Source organism: Gigantopelta aegis, chromosome 1 (assembly GCF_016097555.1).
Source record: "Gigantopelta aegis isolate Gae_Host chromosome 1, Gae_host_genome, whole genome shotgun sequence".
Taxonomy (NCBI): Eukaryota; Metazoa; Mollusca; class Gastropoda; order Neomphalida; family Peltospiridae; genus Gigantopelta; species Gigantopelta aegis.
This window is the reverse complement of record NC_054699.1, coordinates 20933006-20956084: the sequence shown is the minus strand read 5'-3', so window position 1 is coordinate 20956084 and position 23079 is coordinate 20933006. Positions and strand designations below refer to the sequence as shown.

Genomic DNA, 23079 nt, shown 5'->3' with positions numbered 1-23079 from the left:
CCACATGCTTGAATGTCCCACTTCTGACATCATAACCATATGCTTGAATGTCCCACTTCTGACATAACCACATGCTTGAATGTCCCACTTCTCATAACCACATGCTTGAATGTCCCACTTCTGACACCATATAATAACCACATGCTTGAATGTCCCACTTCTGACACCATATAATAACCACATGCTTGAATGTCCCACTTCTGACACCATATAATAACCACATGCTTGAATGTCCCACTTCTGACACCATATAATAACTATATGCTTGAATGTCCCACTTCACATGCTTGAATGTCCCACTTCTGACATCATAACCATATGCTTGAATGTCCCACTTCACATGCTTGAATGTCCCACTTCTGACACCATATAATAACCACATGCTTGAATGTCCCACTTCTGACACCATATAATAACCACATGCTTGAATGTCCCACTTCTGACACCATAACTATATGCTTGAATGTCCCACTTCTGACATGCTTGAATGTCCCACTATGCTTGAATGTCCCACTTCTGACATCATAACCACATGCTTGAATGTCCCACTTCTGACATAATAACCATATGCTTGAATGTCCCACTTCTGACACCATATAATAACCACATGCTTGAATGTCCCACTTCTGACATCATAACCACATGCTTGAATGTCCCACTTCTGACATCATAACCACATGCTTGAATGTCCCACTTCTGACATCATAACCACATGCTTGAATGTCCCACTTCTGACATCATAACCACATGCTTGAATGTCCCACTTCTGACACCATATAATAACCACATGCTTGAATGTCCCACTTCTGACACCATATAATAACATGCTTGAATGTCCCACTTCTGACACCATATAATAACCACATGCTTGAATGTCCCACTTCACATGCTTGAATGTCCCACTTCTGACACCATATAATAACCACATGCTTGAATGTCCCACTTCTGACATAACCACATGCTTGAATGTCCCACTTCTGACATCATAACCATATGCTTGAATGTCCCACTTCTGACATAACCACATGCTTGAATGTCCCACTTCTGACATCATAACCATATGCTTGAATGTCCCACTTCTGACATCATAACCATATGCTTGAATGTCCCACTGCTGACACCATATAATAACCACATGCTTGAATGTCCCACTTCTGACACCATATAATAACCACATGCTTGAATGTCCCACTTCTGACACCATATAATAACCACATGCTTGAATGTCCCACTTCTGACATCATAACCACATGCTTGAATGTCCCACTTCTGACATCATAACCATATGCTTGAATGTCCCACTTCTGACATAACCACATGCTTGAATGTCCCATTTCTGACATCATAACCATATGCTTGAATGTCCCACTTCTGACATCATAACCACATGCTTGAATGTCCCACTTCTGACACCATATAATAACCACATGCTTGAATGTCCCACTTCTGACACCATATAATAACCACATGCTTGAATGTCCCACTAGTGGATTTTTATAAAATTCTAGAAGGCCTGCTTTACCACTGGGCTACATCCAGCCCCTCTAAGTTTTAACAGTGAAGCCAATTTATTATTTTTGCAATTATATACAATTTTCTCCTGTTTTTAATGTTAGTTTACTTTCTGTATTTCAGGAGCAGGATGAATGGTACAAGCGAGAGCAGGATCTCCTGTCGACCATAGACGACGTGAAGGAAGCCAACCTCAAGGTTATACAGATGGAGAAGGTAATTGGAAGACAGTAACTGTCGGATATGAAAATATCCAGATTACGATCCAGACAGTGCGCCACAATTGGTATATCAAAGGCCGTGGTATGTACTACCCTGTCTGTGGGATGGTGCATATAAAAGATCCCTTGCTGCTAATTGAAAAAAGTAGCTCGTGAAGTAGCAACCGTGGGTTTCCTCTCTCAATATCTGTGTGTTCCTTAACCATATGTCTGACGACATATAACCGTAAATAAAATGTGTTGAGTGCATTGTTAAATAAAACATTTCTTTTTTTCTTTTTTTTACATCCAGATTATTTTAGAAATTCTTGATTTTAGTGCCACCGTAAAACTATTACTGTCGTTCTTTGATGAAAAAGTCACAGTAGCAGCTCTTGAAATTCCTAAAAGCAATCAACAGTGCCACCGCAAAAACATGTGGCAGAATTTATCTATAACAGCATTGTTATCACTATTGGATATTTACTTTATTATTTATAATAAAGTTGTCGTCACAAGATGATTTGAATTTCGAGGGCTACAATAAACCTCCGATTTGTTAAGACCCTGTAAAGGTTTCGATAAAAAAAAAAATTGTCTCTAAATTTATGCAATGTTATTAGCTCACCTGGCCCGAAGGTCCATGGGAGCTTATGAAATGGTGCAGCATCCGGCATCTGTCAACTTTTCATTTTACAGGCAGGGAACATTTTGTTCTCTATTGTGTCATGATTCGCTACACAAGTTTTAGAGATCGCTACACCATTATAAAACATTAAACAGTAGTTGCTAATCAATTTTTAATTGACTAGAAATATCGCTAATCAAGATTTTGAAAGCAAAATGTTCCTTGCCAGATCTACCAGGAAGGAAGCACCACACAGATATTGAGAGAGGAAACCCATGGTTGCTACTTCACGAGCTACTTTTTTCAATTAGCAGCAAGGGATCTTTTATATGCACCATCCCACAGACAGGGTAGTACGTCGTTAAATGAAACATTTCTTTCTTCTTCTTTTTCCATGCTTCTGTCCTGTCTTCCTCTTTGTCTGTCCCACATATTGTCTTTTGGAGAAATTGTTTTCGCAATGCTTCAAAGGGACATAACCTAGTTTTTAAACACTAATGCATATTTTTGACTATTATAACCATTTTTATAACTTAAATCATACTTTATTTAAATTTTATTTTTTAGATTATCAGTTTCCATACATTCGAAATGGTTTTGGTCATCCTGATGTTTTTAATATCACAAAATGCATTTCTGTTATTTTTAAAAACACATGTGCGTCTGAGAAGTAACAGTTATGGAGTCAAGTTTTAGTCTATCCTTAGAGAGTATTTCACCATTTCAAAGTCACAGACACATGTTTCACTCAATTGTAACTTTACCCAAATGTGTTACAGGTTTGTAGATTAACTAAACTTAGTGTTAATTTTCACAGGTTGAAACTAGGGTCTGTCCCTTCAAGATATGGGGTTGATATTTTGTGTATAGCAGTTACAGGTCAAGTTTGATAGAGTTATGACCCTTGAACTTAAGAGATACACAAATTTATTGGGCCTTGAATTGGGATATGTTTAGACATCCAGTAGCCGATGTTTAATAATTCAATGTGCTCTAGCGATATCGTTAAACAAAACAAAAAAAACTTTACTATAGCAGTACTCTCAAAATGCTAGTTGGGACAGCCCTTAACTGAAAGTAAAGTTTGTTTTATTTAACGATGCCACCAGAGCACTTTGATTTTTTATCTTATCTCCGGCTATAGGACATCAAACATATGGTCATTCTGACACTGTTTTTTTAGAAGAAACCCGCTGTCGCCACATAGGCTACTCTTTTACGACAGGCAGCAAGGGATCTTTTATTTGTGCTTCCCACAGGCAGGATAGCACAAACCATGGCCTTTGTTGAACCATTTATGTATCACTGGTCGGTGCAAGTGGTTTACACCTACCCATGGAGCCTTGCGGAGCACTCACTCAAGGTTTGGAGTCGATATCTGGATTAAAAATCCCATGCCTTGACTCGGATCCGAACCCAGTACCTACCAGCCTGTAGACTGATGGCCTAACCACGACACCATCGAGGTCAGTACCCTTAACTGAATTTCAGAGAAATATTAAGTAGTAACTTCAATCTATTTCTCACAAATGTTAACAAGATGGCATGCAAAACTGTCATGATTTCCCCAACTAGATTTAATTTAGTGTTTAGAGAATACACTGTTGATAACCTAAATGTCTCTGTGTTTTGATTAAAGTCTCGAAGTGATGAGTATCAGTCTTTGGCAGCGGACATGGAAGAAAGATTACGTGAAACACAGACACAGAACAAGAAACTGGAGATGGATATTGACGCGCTGGAAAGAGAAAAGGTGATCTATAGAACTTACTATACAGACAAGATGTAGAAAACATAACAAATGTGATTTGTAATGTGTGCTATACATAAATGCCCTTTTGGGTTGAATAGTATACATTAAATAATGTTTACTTTTTGTATTGGACAGCATATTGTCAGTGACATATTTGTTTTATTTCTTTTTACAAAACACGATTCCTTCATTTGATTTGCATGGATTATTTTTTATAACTTAGGTGGTTTTAGTGGAAACAATTATTTTTAAATTTTACTAGGTAAAATTATTTGCATATTTTTCTAAACAAACCATAAAGTATGCCCAGTGAGCCTATCTATTGTGTAAATTGACAAAGTGATTAAGAATGATCTCAGTATGAAAAATGTACATTAAAAAGTTAATTATTTTAATTTACTGGGTTTGGTTTTTTTTTGGTTTTTTATCAACAGTTAAAATTGGGCAAGTGAATTTTTTACCATGGCCAGTGAATTTTCAAATCCACTGGCCCTATGGCAAATGCATTTTAAAACATTCTAGAACCCCTGACTGCTAATGTCACCTTAAGTGCATATGGTAGTTGTGCACTTAAGGTGATCTTAGTGCTAAAATTGCTTCGTGAAACGGGATCCTGGTTTGTGCATTGTATTATAAATGGTGATAAGCATTTATAGTGAAAACTTACACGTTTATTAAAGCTATCATTTTGTTTGTGAAAATAATGAGTTAAATGATGGGGAGTCAGAGGGAGGCCTATCAGAGCTTCGGAAAATAAAGTCTTTCTATTTGTTTTTTTGTTGAGTAGGAGAGCATCAAGGTAGAGATAGCAATCATTGAAGCCAAGTATGAAACAGCACAGAGGAAACTGGAAGCCGACCTACATTCACAGATGGAGAAAGAGGTAACTCACACACACACACACACATATATATATATACATACAGTCAAACGTCAGTATCTCGACCTCGGTAACCTCGAGTACCCAACATATCTCAAGATCCATTGCCAGTCCCGGCATTTTCCCTATGTAATGTTACCAAATCGAGCACTGTTATCTCGAGCACGCTAACCTCGAGTACCAGGCTTATGTCGCGCACATTTTTGTGTCCCTAGGTACACTTTGTTGGTTTTTTCCTCGAAGTATAACACAAATTACCTGCTTCGACTCTCGCTTTTATTTGCCATTTTTGTTCTTCCATAAATTCCTCCCAAGTAAAAAAGAGCACTGTATACATTGCATTAAACTGGAGTGGGTCCAGGTGTTTATGGAAGGGAGATGCCAGTTTGAAGGCAAACTCCTCAGTACTCCTTTCCCCCACCCCCACCCCTCACCCCACCCCCAACCCCCGGATCCAAACCTGTTACAAACTAATAATATTGTTTTTAGTAACGATAGCTGTTCCACTTTCCTGACGGTTCGTCCTCTAGATTTTTTGTCCACAGAGGATTCGTCCACCGTACAATTCATCCATGTACAATTCGTCCACCCACCTCGGACAATTCGTCCACTCGATTACAACATTTAGACCAATAAATCTAAAATGTTATTTCTTAGCCATTGCAATGGTTAATTATTTTCGTTTTGTGGTAAATTACTAGAACTAGTAGGCCTATATGAAACAAACTAAATTTTAGTTTCACTATCAACTTGTTATTGTCTGTCTGTGTCCATTATAGTACTTTATTGATATGTTGTTATTCAAAGTTAGTAACAACTCTTGCTAAAATACCATTTCTACATTGCGATTGCTGTATTACTGTAGGCCTACTCATTTCGTCAACATGATTTTTGTTGTTTCTACTGGGAAGTTTGTGTTGGAAGATAATAGTCAATGCGCATCGGATGAAAATTTCGTCTTTTATGTGAAAAATACCATACCCTATTATAATTACAATATTATAACTATAATAGACTATGTCTATCAAATTGTCCCCATCATACTTGGTAACCCCCCTTCTGCTGTGGGCAAAGCCACTGGCAATGTCAGAGATATAGGCATGGCAAAGCTGTTAGGTTAGGTTACAATCTGCACTTCTCTGACAATTCTCTGTGTCGATATTCCACTAAAATGAAAAAGTGTCCATACATTTATTTAGTCCGTGGACGAAATATACGGTAAATAACTAATAGAAAAAAATTATAGTGGACGAATTGTCCAAGAACAATTTTTGGTTGTGGACGAATCGTCTCGAGTTCAACAGTGGACGAATTTTTAGCTGACGAAAAGTCCAGAGTACAAATCATCTGCATCCCGCTGTTCCAATGTTGTTTTCATTTAACAAAGTAATTCATCTCCATATGATGAAAATAATGTGACAGCTAGATATGCCTAATCAACCAATCAAGTATGGCCTCCATGTGGACTTTCAAGTTGCGGGGAGTATCAGGACTATAAAAACTTAATTAAGTTACTAACGGTGCGGACAATAAAACAGGTAATGAAGTGTCATACAGGTATTGCCAACAACTGTTTTAACATGCCGCTGCAATTCATGTAGTGTTTACTTACCTACTAAAGATAAATTAATCGGCACATGTAACATAAAAGCAGTGCAAAGTTTAGCATTAATAAACAGCTGATGGATCAAGGTGTTATTCACAACCTCAAAGTTCATTACCGCAAGCTGGTAATTATGCATCAACTGAAAGCCTATGATGAAAAACAAGACCTGAAGATAAGTGTGCTCGATGCTTTACGCATGGTCAATCAGGCATGGAGAAATCTAACGCCGACCACAATTAAGAACTGTTTCCGACACGCAGAGTTTGCAAAACCTGATGGCCAGCCAGAACCAGACAGTGAAAATGACTCGGACGACGACATTCCATTAAGCAGACTGTATGTACCAATTGCCACTTACACCAGCTTGGACGACTATTTGGACATGTGTGAGACCGCGACCGATGAAAGCATTATTGACACAATAATCAGTGCAAGAAACACAACACCTGATGATGACGATGATGATGTACCAAATAACATTGTTTTAGTTTTATTTTGTTTTAATGTGTTAGCTATTGTTAAACATATAAACGAATAACGTTTGCGACTCTCGTCCAACACAATCCGGTAATAACCGTGAAACTGATTACCTCTGATGTTCGGATTTATATTCCTATTCGACATTATTTGACAGAATATTGAACTTGGCTAGCTAGTATTGTCTACAAGCTTGGCAAAGTGATTGTTTGATGTTTGTATATTAGTATCTTTGGTATACTCATGGACTTAGACTGGGGATGGGGGGAGGGGGGGGTTCGAACGAACAATGCAATATCAGGCTATTCACAAAAATGTCCAGAGAAAATATAGACAAAACAGTTCATATTCGAATCGCCCCTGACTATATTGTTGACTGTTGTTAAGTTTGCAAACACATGTTTGGCATAATTTGTATCATCAACTATTATGTTTATCTCGAGCCACGGATATCTCGAGCTTGGTGGTTCGGTCCCTTCAACATTGAGATACTGAAGTTTGACTGTATATATATATACTAATGGGGAAAAAAACCCAGACTGCTGTTTAAAAATGTACATTTAACATTGCATTGGCAACTCCTCGATGCACCAATTCCCTCCCCCTCCCCCCTCCCATTCCAACCAATGTTCTTAATGTGGTATATTAAAAGCAATAGTTTGTGTTGCCCCGACTGTGGAAAAGTCTATATAAAAGATGCCTTGCTGCCATTCAGTAGGTGTAACCTCATTTCAGTATTTTATTTCAACTTATTTGTGTGCTATTATCCAACTACAGTTCAAGCACTCTGTCATGGGCACACCTCATCTGTCTGGTATCTGTATCCAGGACAGTGGGTTAGTGGTTAGTGAGAGAGAAGGTGGTGTAGTGGCCTTACACCTACCCATTGAGTCGTTGAAACTCACTCTGGGTGGGAGCCTGTACCAGGCTGCGAACCCAGTGCCTACCAGCCTTATGTCCGATGGCTTAACCACAACACCACCGAGGCTGAAGTAATCTCTATGGCAAGTTTGATTTTCATGTGGATTGGCCCAATTTAGAAGATACGAAAATAGGTTGGTCTTGGTAGGGGACTTGTATTGTTTTAGCAGTACTCTCAAAATGCTTGGGGGATTTTCCTTAAAGCTGGCCATAAAATATACTGCAATGGAATTTTTGGTTTTTGTGTTCTGTAGAGCATGTGGTGCTTTATAATATAGTTACAGATCAAGTTTGACTCTCATGACGATTGACCATTTGTAACAGAGTTATGGCCCTTGAACTTAAGAGATACGGAAATTTTCATTTGTTTGAGGTCAGATGAAGTATTCTTAAAAGAGAAAACACTCCCAAGTTTTCTCCAATTTGTTGGACCTGGTATGGGACAGAATGTCTGGTCCCCGTTTTACACAGCGACCGTAGCGCTAAGATCACCTTAACTGCATAACTATCGTATGCACCTGTGTTGATCTTAGCGCTACGGTCGCTTCGTAAAATGGGGCCATTAAATATACTGTGATATGAATTTTAATGTTTGTGTGTTCTGTAGATAGCAGAGCAAGTGGTGCTTTATGATATAGTTACAGATTAAGTTTGACTTTTATTAGGAATGAACCATTTTTAACAAAGGTATGGCCCTTGGAACTTAAGAGATACAAAAATTTATTGGACCTGGTATGGAACAGAATGCTTAGTGGGGGTTTTTCCCCTTAAATATGGCCATAAAATATACTGTGGTGTCGTGGTTAAACCATCGGACATAAAGCTGGTAAGTACTGGGTTCGCAGCATGGTACCGACTCCCACCCAGAGCGAGTTTCAGTGACTCAGTGGGTAGGTTAAGAACACTACACCCTCTTCTCTCTCACTAATGACTAACGAACTGTCCTGGACAGACATCTCAGATAGTTGAGGTGTGCGCACAAGACAGTGTGCTTTAACCTTAATTGGATATAAGCACGAAAATAAGTTAAAATGAAATACTGTAATATGAATGTTTCTGTTTGTGTGTTGTGTAGATAGCCGAGCAGGTGGCGCAGGTCCAGGAGAAGATGGATGAACTGACCAGTGAGCTGCAGGACAAACACCGCCAGCAGGTCAAGGAGATCCACCAGCGCCACCAGGCCGACCTCGAAGAACACATGCAGCTGTTCAGCGAGGATGCCCGGAAGAAGGACGATGACTATCGACAGCAGATTCAGAACTACGAGGAGAGGTCGGTCACATGATCACTGGCGTTCAGGGCCCATATATCCAAAGAAATCTTACCCTATCGTAAAACCATCGTAAGCTATGATGTCACTATGGCATGTGCTGTAGTGACGTCACTATCTACAGTAATTTTACGATTCTGTAGGCTAAGATGGCTTCGAAAATCCCTAGCCAGTTTTAGTTGAAGTTTGTCTTGTTTAACGACACCACTAGAGCACATTGCAGGCCTCTGTGAATTGAAAATTTGCGTGAACCATTTAAGGATTACACAAACACAAATTCAGGTAACCTGTTTTGTTTTTATGTAACCCGTCATGACCATGTAAATGATGTCATAAATTCAATGTGCGAACGATAAATGGGTTACGCAAAACTATAGTTACGCGATCGACGCGCGAACGAAACTATCACTCTCGTAATTTTCAGAGGCAGGCATTGATTTGTTAATTATCAGCTATTGGGTGTTAAGTATTTGGTAAATCTGACATATAGTCTTAGACTAGAGAGGAAAGTTACAGTTTGTTTTGTTTAACGACATCACTAGAGCACATTGATTTGTTAATTATCAGCTATTGGATGTTAAGCATTTTGTAATTCTGACATATAGTCTTAGATAGAAAACACTTTACATTTTTCCATTAGTAGCACAGTATGTTTTAAATGCACTAGTCCACAGACAGGATAGCACATACCATGTCCTGTTATATATCAGTCGTTATGCACTGACAGGAATGAAAAATAGTCCACTCTACGTCCTGCCCAGCACTGAGTTTACAGTTGGAATGAGAGAAAGAAAGAAAGGTTTTATTTAACAAAGCATTCAACACATTTTAACTACAGTTATATGATGTCAGACATATGGTTAGGGATTACACAGATAATTAGAGAAGAAACCTGCTGTTGCCACTTCATGTGCTACCTTTTTCTGATTAGCAGGAAGGGATCTTTTATAAGCACCATTTCACATGCTGGATACTGCATATCACAGTATTTGATACACCAGTTTTGAAACACTAGCTGTAATAAGAAATAGCCCAATGGGTCCATCCACGGGAATTGATCCTAGATAGCCACACATACGGCAAATGCTTTACCAACCACCTACATCCCACCCCCAAGCAGGAATGATGTCACTGAGAACAGGATGTTGTGTTGTGGCAGAGCACTTGTCTGAGATGTTAAATGTGAAAATTATGGTTGTTGTTGCTATATTCTCGGAAAAAGTTAATATTTCAGAAAAAAAATAGCTAAAACAAAACTCTTCTCTAACCCAATATTTTTTTTTAATTATTATTTAATGGTGGAAAAATGTCATTGGTTAAAGGTCAGGTCACATATTTTCAAAGCTATCTTAGCCAGGGCTTCTAGATTATGGTAGCCCCACTCCCATGGCTAGTGATATTCAGTTTTGGGCTAGTAAATAACTATCTCCATGCCCAATGGCTAGTGAAAACAAAGTCGTCAAATACTGCATTTAAGGCTATTTTGTAAATTTGAATATCTTCCCCCCCCCCCCCCCAAACCCCAATCTTAGTGTTTTTAAGGTCTATCTCCCTCTTTAGGTGACATAATGATCTGATTGTTACTTTCAGTAAAATTGTATTAACTTAAAAGTAAAGTTGGGCTAGTGAATTTTTAATTGTGGCTAGTAAAAAAAAATAATCATTGATCCCATAGCTAGTAGATTTTGTAAAAATTCTAGAAGCCCTATCTTAGCACTATGATATCGTAATAACATTGTAGACTATGATGTCATTTGGAAACACGTCATAGCTCACAATGGTTTTACGCTATCATAGCACTAAGATAGATTTAAAAATATGGGCATTGGTTAAGTATTCATGAAAAGAGAAAACAATCTAAGTTGTTTTTGTTTTTTATTTCTCCATATAGACTGAAGGAATACAGGAATGAAAATACAGCTTTGAAACATGCCAAACAGAAGTTGGAGTCACAGAGGTAAGAACACTGATCCTGTAAGTTTGACATACAGCGGATCAGGGCCATAGTTTAACAGAGCTCTTTTTTCACCATGCTACAAAAGACCCAGGCAAGTGGAATTGTGGTAGGACAAGTAACTTAATTAAATTCATATGTCTGGTGGCAAGTGATATGTTTCTTTTCAACTTCACCTGTCCTCAAAACAAATGCATATTCCCCTAAGGATAGTAGTCTGGTTCGAACATCCCAACAGCCAATGTCTCGATACCAGATATGTTCAAAATTTGTTTTGGAAGAGCTGAACTTAGTTTAAAGCACAGTTTAGTTGTGCTTTTAGCAAATATAAGAAAACACAACTGATTTGCTTATTTTTAAAATGAATATGCAAGTAGGAAAATATGCATGTCAAGTACGTAATAATGTGATCGGAAATTTAAAAAATATTTCGAACCTCCGAGACTTTATAACTGTCATGATTTCTTTTTAATTGTCATACCGGATGTGATTTTTTTTTTTTTTTTTAGCTTTTTATCTCAGTTCAGCTTCTTTTTTTTGTGTAATCCGATTTGGGGGGAAAAGCTGAAAAATTACCTTTATTTACATTTAGTTTAGAGTTTTTAGCTTTTTAAAGATTATTTCAGCTTTCATTTTTAAATGGGTATCTCTACCCTGGTAATATTTATTTTAGTATCTTTCTTCTTTTTTTTTTTGCTGCCTGAAGAATGGAGGTTTTGTCTAAGTTGCAGTACATGATGCAGTCACAGTGGAATGAAGCAGTTTCTCTGCTTGTTAGCACACCTCAGAGAAACTCACAGGTAAGATGTCATTATTTATTATATACCATCCGGCATGTCCCATCCTGTCACTGTGAAAAATACTTTACCACTAATTAAAAATAACAACCAGTTCAACACATGTAAAAAAAAAAAATCATTCTTTGTCACATATGTTAATGTGCCTAACAAACAAAGCTTGGGGCATTTGAGTAGTTAATAGTCTAAAACTCCTTAAACGATTAAGAACAGAATTTTCTTTAAGTTTTATAATTTTTCTTGCCCTTGCTCTTGCCCCTCCCCCACTAGCTACAGCCCTGATAAACATTCCATTTCTTTTTTTCCTGATAGCATTGATTTAAAAATATGCTTGGGTATTTACTAAATATTCCTTCTATTTTCCTGATAATGGTTAGTTATCGTTATCAGGCATTTACTTTGTTATTATTTCTGTACCAAATTGCCATCGCAATGTTCTGAATTTCGGGGGTTGTACGTACCTCTAAGAATTTCAACGGTTGGCACCAACCATTTATGGGTTACAAATTCAGGTAACATGTTTAATTTTTGTGTAATCCATCATGACCATGTAAATGAAAGGACCACACAGATATTGAGGGAGGATCCCGCTGTTGCCACTTCATGGGCTACTCTTTTTGATTGGCAGCAAGGGATCTTTTATATGCATCATCCATAGACAGGATAGCACATACCACGGCCTTTGATATGCCATGTAAATGATGTCATAAATTTAATGCTCAAAGAAAAATGGATTATGCAGGGCCGTACCCTAATCAAAATCCTAGGGAGGGGGCACTACTTTTTATAAACAAATGAAACACTCTACAAATTAAACCCTGAGATGTGTACGCTATTTTCTGGAGTGAAAAAAGTATAAAAAAGTGAGATTCTCAGGAGGGCAACTGCTTCCTGCCCCCCGGATGGTATGGCCCTGTTATGAACAATTGTGTGAGCAAACTGTGAACTAAAGAATCGTTCTCGTAATTTTTAGAGGCCTGTTTTCAAGTGTATTTAGACATACCTAATGGCCTTTGATTAAAAAATGTGATAGGATGTCATTTGAACAAACTTTGCTTTCCTTTTCAGGGATCGCAGATTGCAGCGCAGATGAACCTCGGCATCTTTGGAGCCCCGGAACCGAAGACGAGCAGTCCAAAAGAAGGGAGGTCACTCTTACATACAGCTGATACAAAGCGGAACACACAGCCAGAACACAGCCTGCGGTCTGTGAACGAAATGGAGAGATATTTACAAAGGTAGAGACTTTTCATGGCATTTTATTAAAAGAGTGGATCGCCTAAGGTGCTTTGGTCACAGAATCAAATCCCCTCAGCGGACTCATTCTCTCACTGGGTTTTTTCCCCCCCATCTCAACCAGTGCCCCACAACTGGTGTTTCAAAGATCATGGTATGTGCTGTCTTGTCTGTGGGAAAGTGCATATTTAAGATCCCTTGCTGCTAATGGAAAAAAATGTAGTGGGTTTCTAAGACTGTCAAAATTACCAAATGTTGACATCCAATAGAGCTCAAAATTCCATTCTTTTTACTACTTTATTCTACTAAACTCTCTTTGATTATTTTTTTGTTAATATGTCTCTGCTAGCTGGAGAACTATTTTGTAAGTATGTGGGATAAAATAAATTGAGAAATAATCATTTCTTTAGTATGGGAGAATATTTATATTTTATATCTATCTTGACCAATGTTTTTACAAATTGCACATAAAATAGTTTTGACATTTTTGTTGCTTCTTTTATGTCAAGCCACACTGAAGTTATTAAAGGGACACACCCTAGTTTCAGCCCATGAAAATGCAAATTAAGTTTAGTTAATCTACAAACAATCTACACATTTGGATAAAGTTACAAATGATTGAAACATGAGTCTCTGACTTTGAAATGGTGAAATACCTTCTAAAAATAGACTAAAACTCAACTCCATAAATGTTACTTCTCAGAAGCACGTGCGTTTTTAAAAGTATGAGAAATGCATTTTGTGATATTAAAAACACCAGGATGACAAAAAACAATTTGAATGTATGGAAATGGGTAATCTAAACAATAAAATCTTAAGTAAAGTATGATTTTAGTTATCAAAAACGGCTCTAATAGTAAAAACATATGCCTTGGTGTTTAAAAACTAGAGTATGTCCCTTTAACAAAAAACATTTATAATTTTTGCTGAATCGAGACATCACATTACTTTTGGCATCTAGAATAATGCTTTAATTTTAATATATTTTTTTTATGGTTATGATAATGTTTACAAATGAAGTAATTGTTGTACTGATATACGTTTCTGTTTTTTCCATATTAATAACTTGATCTCATTAATTTCTTGATTTGCAGGATGTATTGATAATGGGGTGGGACGTAGTCCAATGATATAGTGCTCGCTTGATGCACAATCAGTTTGGGATCGATCCCTATGGCTGACCCACTGGGTTATTTCTCGTTCCAGTCAGTACACAATGACTGGTATATCAAAGGCCGTGATATGTGGTATTCTGTCTGTAAGAGGGTGCATATAAAAGATCCCTTGCTACCAATGGAAAAATTTAGCGGGTTTCCTCTCTATGACTATGTCAAAATTACCAAATGTTTGACATCCAATAGCCGATGATTAATAAATCATTTTACATTATTCTTTTGTTTCCACAGCCTGCATCTAGGAGAGACTGACGGTCCGGATGTGATACAGTCAGACAGCCAGGGTGAGATAACTCTCTTTCACCTTATCACTGTAGCATTGGAAGACATTAGACATAAGAAGTCATAAAAGAAAACATAAAATATAAGAAGACATTAGACATAAAAGGACATTAGACATAAGAAGATATAAGACATAAGAAAACATTAGATAAAAAGACATTAGACATAAAAAGCTATAATATATAAGAAGACATTACACATAAAAAGACATTAGATATAAAAAGACATTAGACATAAGAAGATATAAGACATGAAGACATTAGACATAAAAAGACATTAGATAAAAAGACATTAGACATAAGAAGATATAAGACATGAAGACATTAAACATAAAAAGACATTAGACATAAGAAGACATTAGACATAAGAAGATATAAGATAGAAGAAGACATTAGATAAAAAGACATTAGACATAAGAAGATACAAGAAGACATTACACATAAAAAGACATTAGATAAAAAGACATTAGACATAAGAAGATATAAGACATTAAACATAAAAAGACATTAGACATAAGAAGACATTAGACATAAGAAGATATAAGAAGTCATTAGATAAAAAGACATTAGACATAAGAAGATATAAGACATTAAACATAAAAAGACATTAGACATAAGAAGACATTAGACATAAGAAGATATAAGAAGTCATTAGATAAAAAGACATTAGACATAAGAAGATACAAGAAGACATTACACATAAAAAGACATTACACATAAAAAGACATTACACATAAGAAGATATAAGACATGAAGACATTAGACATAAAAAGACATTAGACATAAGGAAATGTTTTATTTAATGACACACTCAACACATTTTATTTTCGGTTATATGGAGATAAGATATAAGACATAAGAAGACATTACACATCAAAAGACATTAGACATAAGAAGATATAAGACATGAAGACATTAGACATAAAAAGACATTAGACATAAGAAGATATAAGACATAAGAAGACATTAGACATAAAAAGACATAAAACATTTAGACGACATAAAAAAGGTGAAATAAAAATATTTTATCACAGAAAGGCTAAATACAATAGAAATAAAGTATTAGCACTTCTCCTCAATGAAGGTATAGGTAAGCTATTGCACACACGTTTAATTTGCCTGACAGAATCATTATTTAAAATTTATTAACATACATGTAGCTACCCAGCACACATTTTGTGTTTTGTAAACTGGCAAAGTGGTCTTGAAAACTTAATGGTTAATTTCCCAGTACTAGCTTTAAGACTATTTGCTGCTTTTTTATAAAGCATATAGGTAGTACTAAACCAAATAACTTCCGGCTGGGTCAAAGTTCCAGGTGCACCGAACTTTAGATAGAGAAGTGATTGATACGCTGCGGGTAGGAGTTTTAGCGACATGCGTTACTATTGTCATCTATGGGATTTGATTTGGTAGTATACACCCTATAGAAAGCTTCAGTTATAAAAATTTAATATGTGGTGTCATTTTATGAAATATAAAGTCGTAAATATGCTCTTAGTCATTTCATAAAATATAGAAAGTCACAAAAATGTGCTGTTTTGTCAGATGTAACTGATCTGTCAGATTAATTATTTAAAATTTAAGAGCCATGGTTTATGCCTAACTTGATGAATTGCTTTGGAGTAATGAATATTTGCCGAGTAGCTGCATCCAAATTAATGAAAGGCACGGATGTAAATGTAATGTTTGTAATTTCATGAAAGTTAGAAAGTTATAGTTATAAGCATGTAATGTTTGTCATTTCATGAAGCATAGGAAGTTATAGTTATAAACACATGTAATGTATGTTATTTCATAAGAATTGATAGTGATAGTTATATGTAATGTTTGTCATTTCGTAAGCAAAGATAGTGATAGTAATGTTCGTCATTTTATGACATATAGATTTGTAGTTTATTGTGTATTCTTTTCTCCAGGATTTGTAGTTTCTCAGGATCCAGATGCATCTTTTGTGTCGGAGGTTTTGTCCGACTCCCCACCTCCATTGCCAATCCGCACTACGTATGAGAATTCGAGATCCACTTCGCACGTACAAGAACAAACCAGCTTCATGGATCACTTCTTTACCAACCCATCAGCACAGTTTCCAGTGGGCATCCACGGTTACCTTGTCAATCAAATGTCAAAGAGTTTAGCCAATCCGAATGCATCAGTCGAAAATCCAGCCAGTGAGAGACATGTATTTCAGAGCATGGCCAATGAGAGGCAAGCATTTCAAAGCACAGCCAATGAGAGGCAAGCATTTCAGAGCATGGCCAATGAGAGCCAAGCATTTCAAAATATAGCCAATGAGAGGCAATCATTTCAAAGTACAGCCAATGAAAGGCAAGCATTTCAAAGCACAGCCAATGAGAGACAAGCCTTTCAGAACGTGGTCTCAATGCCCAACCCAGCCGTGATGATTAGACCGCCCCAACAGCAGTCTCGACCAGTGAAAGGTGGTGGTCAGTCAGGATTTAGTGCTTGTCCACCGTCTCCAAAGAAAGGAAGGCATCGGGTGCGACATCAGTCGGCAGAAGATGATCCAAGATGGCAGGTGGAGCCCGAACATGATGAAATAAATGCTACAGGTGATTACCAAAAAAAAAAAATTTAATTCTTAAGTAAGTATGGTGTGCTACATATGGATTGAGGGCAGTAGCTCCACAGATAATAGGTCACCACATTTTTAAAGAAAATCAACAATAGTCTACCATCTGTTTTTGTTTTCTTCTCGCCTTGATAAAGTCACAAGGCAAGATAAAGCTATTGCTTTTCCGATGATGACTGCAGCAAATGCGACAACGTCTGCTCTTAGGTTTTTGCATTTAACTCCACTTCTCACATATAAGTCCTATATCAATGAAACTTGGTTTAGAGATGCATCTATAAATGTTCACATCAATGCATGTTTTAAAAAAATGTGTAAATTATTAAATTTGTATAAAATTATTTTTAAATTTAATTGTTTATTTAAATTTTTATAAAGAAGTACATTAATCGTAAATTTTAAATCACAAATTATTTTCTTGTGATAAGACAGTTCATCCAATTTTTTAACTTTTATTGCTGTCCACCTCCACATCCCAGTCCTTGTGTCTCCAACTATGTCATGTGTTTACGTCTTGTGATCATCCATCTCACACACCTTCCATTTTCCCATCAGCTTTTTTTATGAGGTTAGTCTGACTATTTAAGGTTAAAGATTATTATTCAGGGATAAAAACTAATGCTCACCCCAGATGAGTAGAAAATTGCTGAGGACGATTGCAGTTTTAACTACACTAATCTGCCAGGCAACTAATGTTAATTTTGTTTTTGTTTACATCAGTTAAATGAGACATTTTATTACATAGAATTTTTGTTCTAATGAAACATTTTATTCTTCAGAATTCTTGTTTTGTTTATTAATTGTTGTTTTGTTTTTTTTACACCAGTTTATATTAAATGGGACATTTTATTCCACTGACGTCTTGGGTGGGGGGGGATTGTTTTTGTTTTGTTTTATCATCAGTTTTATATTAATGTCACAGAAATCTTGTTTTATTTACTACTTCTTTTTTTGTTAACAACAGTTTATAGTAAGTGAGATATTTTATTACACATAATTATTGTTTTATTTTTTTAACTTTTCTTTTACACCAGATTATGTTAAACAAGACATTTTATTGCATGGAATTCTTGTTTTGTCCTAGACGCTGCACCGTACACAAACTCCCCCCACAGCTCAGCACATCACTCCCCTCAGAACTCCCCCCGCCACCTGTCCCGCCACGGAATGTCTCCGCCAGTAAAACAGACCCGACACTCACAGGAGGTGGAGAATCACGCCGACGTGTTGGTCACCGATGGTGGAGAAGACGTCGCTGATGTAGTGAGGTCTGTATTTGTAGCAACTCATACAGATTGTATAACTATATGTTAGATCCCGCATATCCATAGTATAAATTTGTCACGAGGTGCAGTGTGCAGTTTTGAGGAGAGTCCGGGAGCCCAAGGTTTGCAAAAATCATATAGGACTCACTAGCTTGGAAAGCATACAAGCCTGCATGGCTCGTAAAAATGATTTGTACAAATTACATTGATTCTTCGAAATGACACAGTCAACATATATCTCAGAATCAGAGTCTTGAATAATGATCTTTTCCATGGTTTCATGTAAAACATTTAGTGTATCTTCTGTTCTACTGGAGACACACAGCGGGGCTCGTTGGGTTGGTGGTGGGCTCTACAAGATTTGTAAACATTTAGTGTATCTTCTGTTCTACTGGAGACACACGGTAGGGCTCGCTGGGTTGGTGGTGGGCTCTAAAGATTTGTAAACATTTAGTGTATCTTCTGTTCTACTGGAGACACACGGTAGGGCTCGCTGGGTTGGTGGTGGGCTCTAAAGATTTGTAAACATTTAGTGTATCTTCTGTTCTACTGGAGACACACGGCAGGGCTCGCTGGGTTGGTGGTGGGCTCTACAAGATTTGTAAACATTTAGTGTATCTTCTGTTCTACTGGAGACACACGGCAGGGCTCGCTGGGTTGGTGGTGGGCTCTAAAGATTTGTAAACATTTAGTGTATCTTCTGTTCTACTGGAGACACACGGTAGGGCTCGCTGGGTTGGTGGTGGGCTCTACAAGATTTGTAAACATTTAGTGTATCTTCTGTTCTACTGGAGACACACGGCAGGGCTTGCTGGGTTGGTGGTGGGCTCTACAAGATTTGTAAACATTTAGTGTATCTTCTGTTCTACTGGAGACACACGGTAGGGCTCGCTGGGTTGGTGGTGGGCTCTAAAGATTTGTAAACATTTAGTGTATCTTCTGTTCTACTGGAGACACACGGTAGGGCTCGCTGGGTTGGTGGTGGGCTCTACAAGATTTGTAAACATTTAGTGTATCTTCTGTTCTACTGGAGACACACGGTAGGGCTCGCTGGGTTGGTGGTGGGCTCTACAAGATTTGTAAACATTTAGTGTATCTTCTGTTCTACTGGAGACACACGGCAGGGCTCGCTGGGTTGGTGGTGGGCTCTACAAGATTTGTAAACATTTAGTGTATCTTCTGTTCTACTGGAGACACACGGCAGGGCTCGCTGGGTTGGTGGTGGGCTCTACAAGATTTGTAAACATTTAGTGTATCTTCTGTTCTACTGGAGACACACGGCAGGGCTCGCTGGGTTGGTGGTGGGCTCTACAAGATTTGTAAACATTTAGTGTATCTTCTGTTCTACTGGAGACACACGGCAGGGCTCGCTGGGTTGGTGGTGGGCTCTACTAGATTTGTAAACATTTAGTGTATCTTCTGTTCTACTGGAGACACACGGCAGGGCTCGCTGGGTTGGTGGTGGGCTCTACAAGATTTGTAAACATTTAGTGTATCTTCTGTTCTACTGGAGACACACGGCAGGGCTTGCTGGGTTGGTGGTGGGCTTTAAATATTTGCAAACAGGGAGTCCTTATAACACACATTCCTTTCTTCCATTAAAAGCTGTGATGGCAGCAGGGTTTTTTTTCTCCAAAATTAAAAGTTTGTTTTGTTTAACGTCACCACTTGAACACATTGGTGATTCTGACATGTACACTTCAGGGGAAACCTCTGCTACATTTTTCCAGTTTTTAGCAAGGGATCTTTTTATATGCACTTATCCAAAGACAGGACAGCACATTCCACAGTCTTTGGAGAAAAACAATGGGTCCACGGTGGAGGTTTGATCCTCTGACCCACGCACCTTAGGTGAGTTAAATCTCACCCCTGTTTCTTCTTTCTTTAAAGATAAGCATATGTAAGATACCCAGTAGCTGGTGACTCAACATTGTTCCGTTCCGTAAGTTTTTAACATGCTCATATACCACAGAGGTTTCGAGCATGTCTGCCCCAGGGTTCGATCTCTGGGAGGCCAGGGAAACTCATCATTGTGCTGTGATGTTATTAACAAACCTTCCTTTCATCTTTACAGACTAGACAAGGACTACAATGATATATCCCAGCGAGTGGCGGAGCACGAATCTCGCCAGGAAGAACTGCAGCACTACATCAAAATGGTAAGACTTAGTCGCAACACGTCCGATGCTGCTGAGTATTTGGATGGGTTTCCGGACCAGGGCCCCGTTCCACAAAGCGATCTTAGCCCTAAGATCACCTTAAGTGCATAGCTACCTTATGCACTAAGGTGATCTTAGTGCTAAGATCAATTCGTGGAACGGGGCCCTGGATTAAAAAAAAAAAAAAAAATGATAATAATAAAAAAATTATGATTTAATTTTACAGGCCTCTGAAAAAAATGGAAAATTGTAGTTTTGTCGGCCCAGCACAAAAATGCAAATCTGGTTTTGCACAACTCGTTTTGTTTGCACATTCATTTTCTACATTACCTAATGGATGTAATTTGAATAGCACATGCAGTTGACAGGACACCTCTGGAATATCAAAGGAAATGGTCACGCTATCATTTTGTGAAACTTTCATGACCAGATTTCAAGTAAATGCAATTCTGTATAAATTTATTTGGTGTACAGGAACTTTTTTCTGTGAGTATATATATAGATATAGATATAGATATATTATTAGTCCAACATAAATTGCCAGCAGTTGATATAGTGTTAGAATCTGTATTTTACCAATAAAAAAAATCACAAAATATTGGGATGTGAATCGTAGTTCGTTTTCACCAAAACATCTGGTCAGAAAAATAGTTATTGAGAATAATAGACATAAATAATGGACATCCGACCACAAATGCCCGTAAGTAAAACAAAAATTGTTTTATTTAATGACACCACTAGAGCACATTGATTTTTTATTTTATCATCGGCTATTGGACGTCAAACATATGGTCATTTTGACACTGTTTTTTAGAGGAAACCCGCTGTCGCCACATAGGCTACTTTTTTACAACAGGCAGCAAGGGATCTTTTATTTGCGCTTACCACAGGCAGGATAGCACAAACCATGGCCTTTGTTGAACCAGTTATGGATCACTGGTCGGTGCAAGTGCTTTACACCTACCCATTGAGCCTTGCGGAGCATTCACTCGGGGTTTGGAGTCGGTATATGGGTTAAAAATCCCATGCCTCAACTGGGATCCGAACCTACCAGCCTGTAGACCAATGGCCTAACTATGACACCACCGAGGCCGGTTCCCATAAGTAAATGCGACTTTAAATTTTTTGCCTAATTTTAACTCATCTAAAATATCATTAAAAAATTAGTAAAACCAATGAAAATAATACTTACCGATTCAAATATAAACCTTATTTTATTTATTTATAAACATTTTAATATGTGAGTAAAAGTTATAAATTAGCAGCCCCTCAACATGGGTTTTGTAAAAAATGTATCCAGTAGTCATAAGGGTAAACTGAATATTTTTTAAGTGTTGGCATTGGTTTTGTATTTTTCAGCTTCTCGATCGACCCCCAGCTGCAGAACAAAATCTTCCAGCAGGTTCGGAAATACTTGAGTCATCTCAAGAAGCCACAAGTAAAATAGCTGTAGTTTTAAAATATACCGAGGCGTCATTTAACAAAAACATTTCATTCCTTTCGCAACTGCATATATTTTTTTTTAAACTTTCATGTGGAATACTGGAAGGTTTATTTTACTATTACATTCCAAAAAAAATAGTTTGGAATAGCAAAATAGTGTATTTTGACACCTGGTTAATGGTTGATAAATCAGTCTTTGTGCTTATAAAGTTAAACTTTGTTTTGTTTAACGACACCGCTAGAGCACATTGATTATTAGTCTTCAGCTATTGGATGTCAAACGTTTGGTAATTATGACTCGTAGTCATCGGAGAAAACCTGCTACATTTTTCCTTATGCACTTCCCCACAGACCAGAAAGCACATGTCATGGCCTTTATTCAGTTGTGGTGCACTGGTTGGAACGGGAAAAACCCATTCAGCCGAATGAATCCACTGAGGTGGGTCAATCCTGCGACACCAGTGCCTTAAGTGAGCACTCAACCGACTGGGCTAAATCCCACCTCTTGTGCTTATAAAACCTAGACTCTTAACATCATGTCAATGCCATACAAGTTACATGCATGTGATGTCATAAAACATTTTGGTCCAGACTCAAATTTTATAAGCACGGGCCCAGATATCTATTCTGAAATAGCTCTGACTGCATTTTATGTCTAATAATTGTCAAGTTATGTATCAGGTAAATGATTTTTTATATATTTGAAAAAAAATTAATTTTATTTTGTCAGGTGAGTTGGATCTGAATGACACGGCACAGGCAGCACTGCTGAATCGTGAGCTGAAGAGGATTCAAGAACTCCGCGAACGACTGGTGAGAGAAATTAGGTTACTGTGACCCACCTTAAATTTAAGAACTTGGAGAACGTCTGGTTAAAAAAAATTAGGTCACTGTGACCCACTTTAAATTCAAGAAGTTGGAGAATGACT

General features: G+C 37.5%; 1 protein-coding gene across 1 annotated transcript in view; it reads left to right on the top strand.

The window, feature by feature from the left end:
* The window catches only part of LOC121371936, a 41919-nt gene that overhangs the window by 14881 nt on the left and 3959 nt on the right, over positions 1 to 23079 (top strand). The window contains exons 11-23 of the mRNA XM_041498176.1: positions 1636 to 1728; positions 3980 to 4093; positions 4881 to 4976; positions 9053 to 9249; positions 11139 to 11204; positions 11908 to 12001; positions 13067 to 13236; positions 14641 to 14693; positions 16610 to 17263; positions 18368 to 18551; positions 20623 to 20707; positions 22067 to 22145; positions 22881 to 22963. Coding sequence (XP_041354110.1) covers positions 1636 to 1728; positions 3980 to 4093; positions 4881 to 4976; positions 9053 to 9249; positions 11139 to 11204; positions 11908 to 12001; positions 13067 to 13236; positions 14641 to 14693; positions 16610 to 17263; positions 18368 to 18551; positions 20623 to 20707; positions 22067 to 22145; positions 22881 to 22963 — 1968 coding nt within the window. The remainder of the gene's footprint in view (positions 1 to 1635; positions 1729 to 3979; positions 4094 to 4880; positions 4977 to 9052; positions 9250 to 11138; positions 11205 to 11907; positions 12002 to 13066; positions 13237 to 14640; positions 14694 to 16609; positions 17264 to 18367; positions 18552 to 20622; positions 20708 to 22066; positions 22146 to 22880; positions 22964 to 23079) is intronic.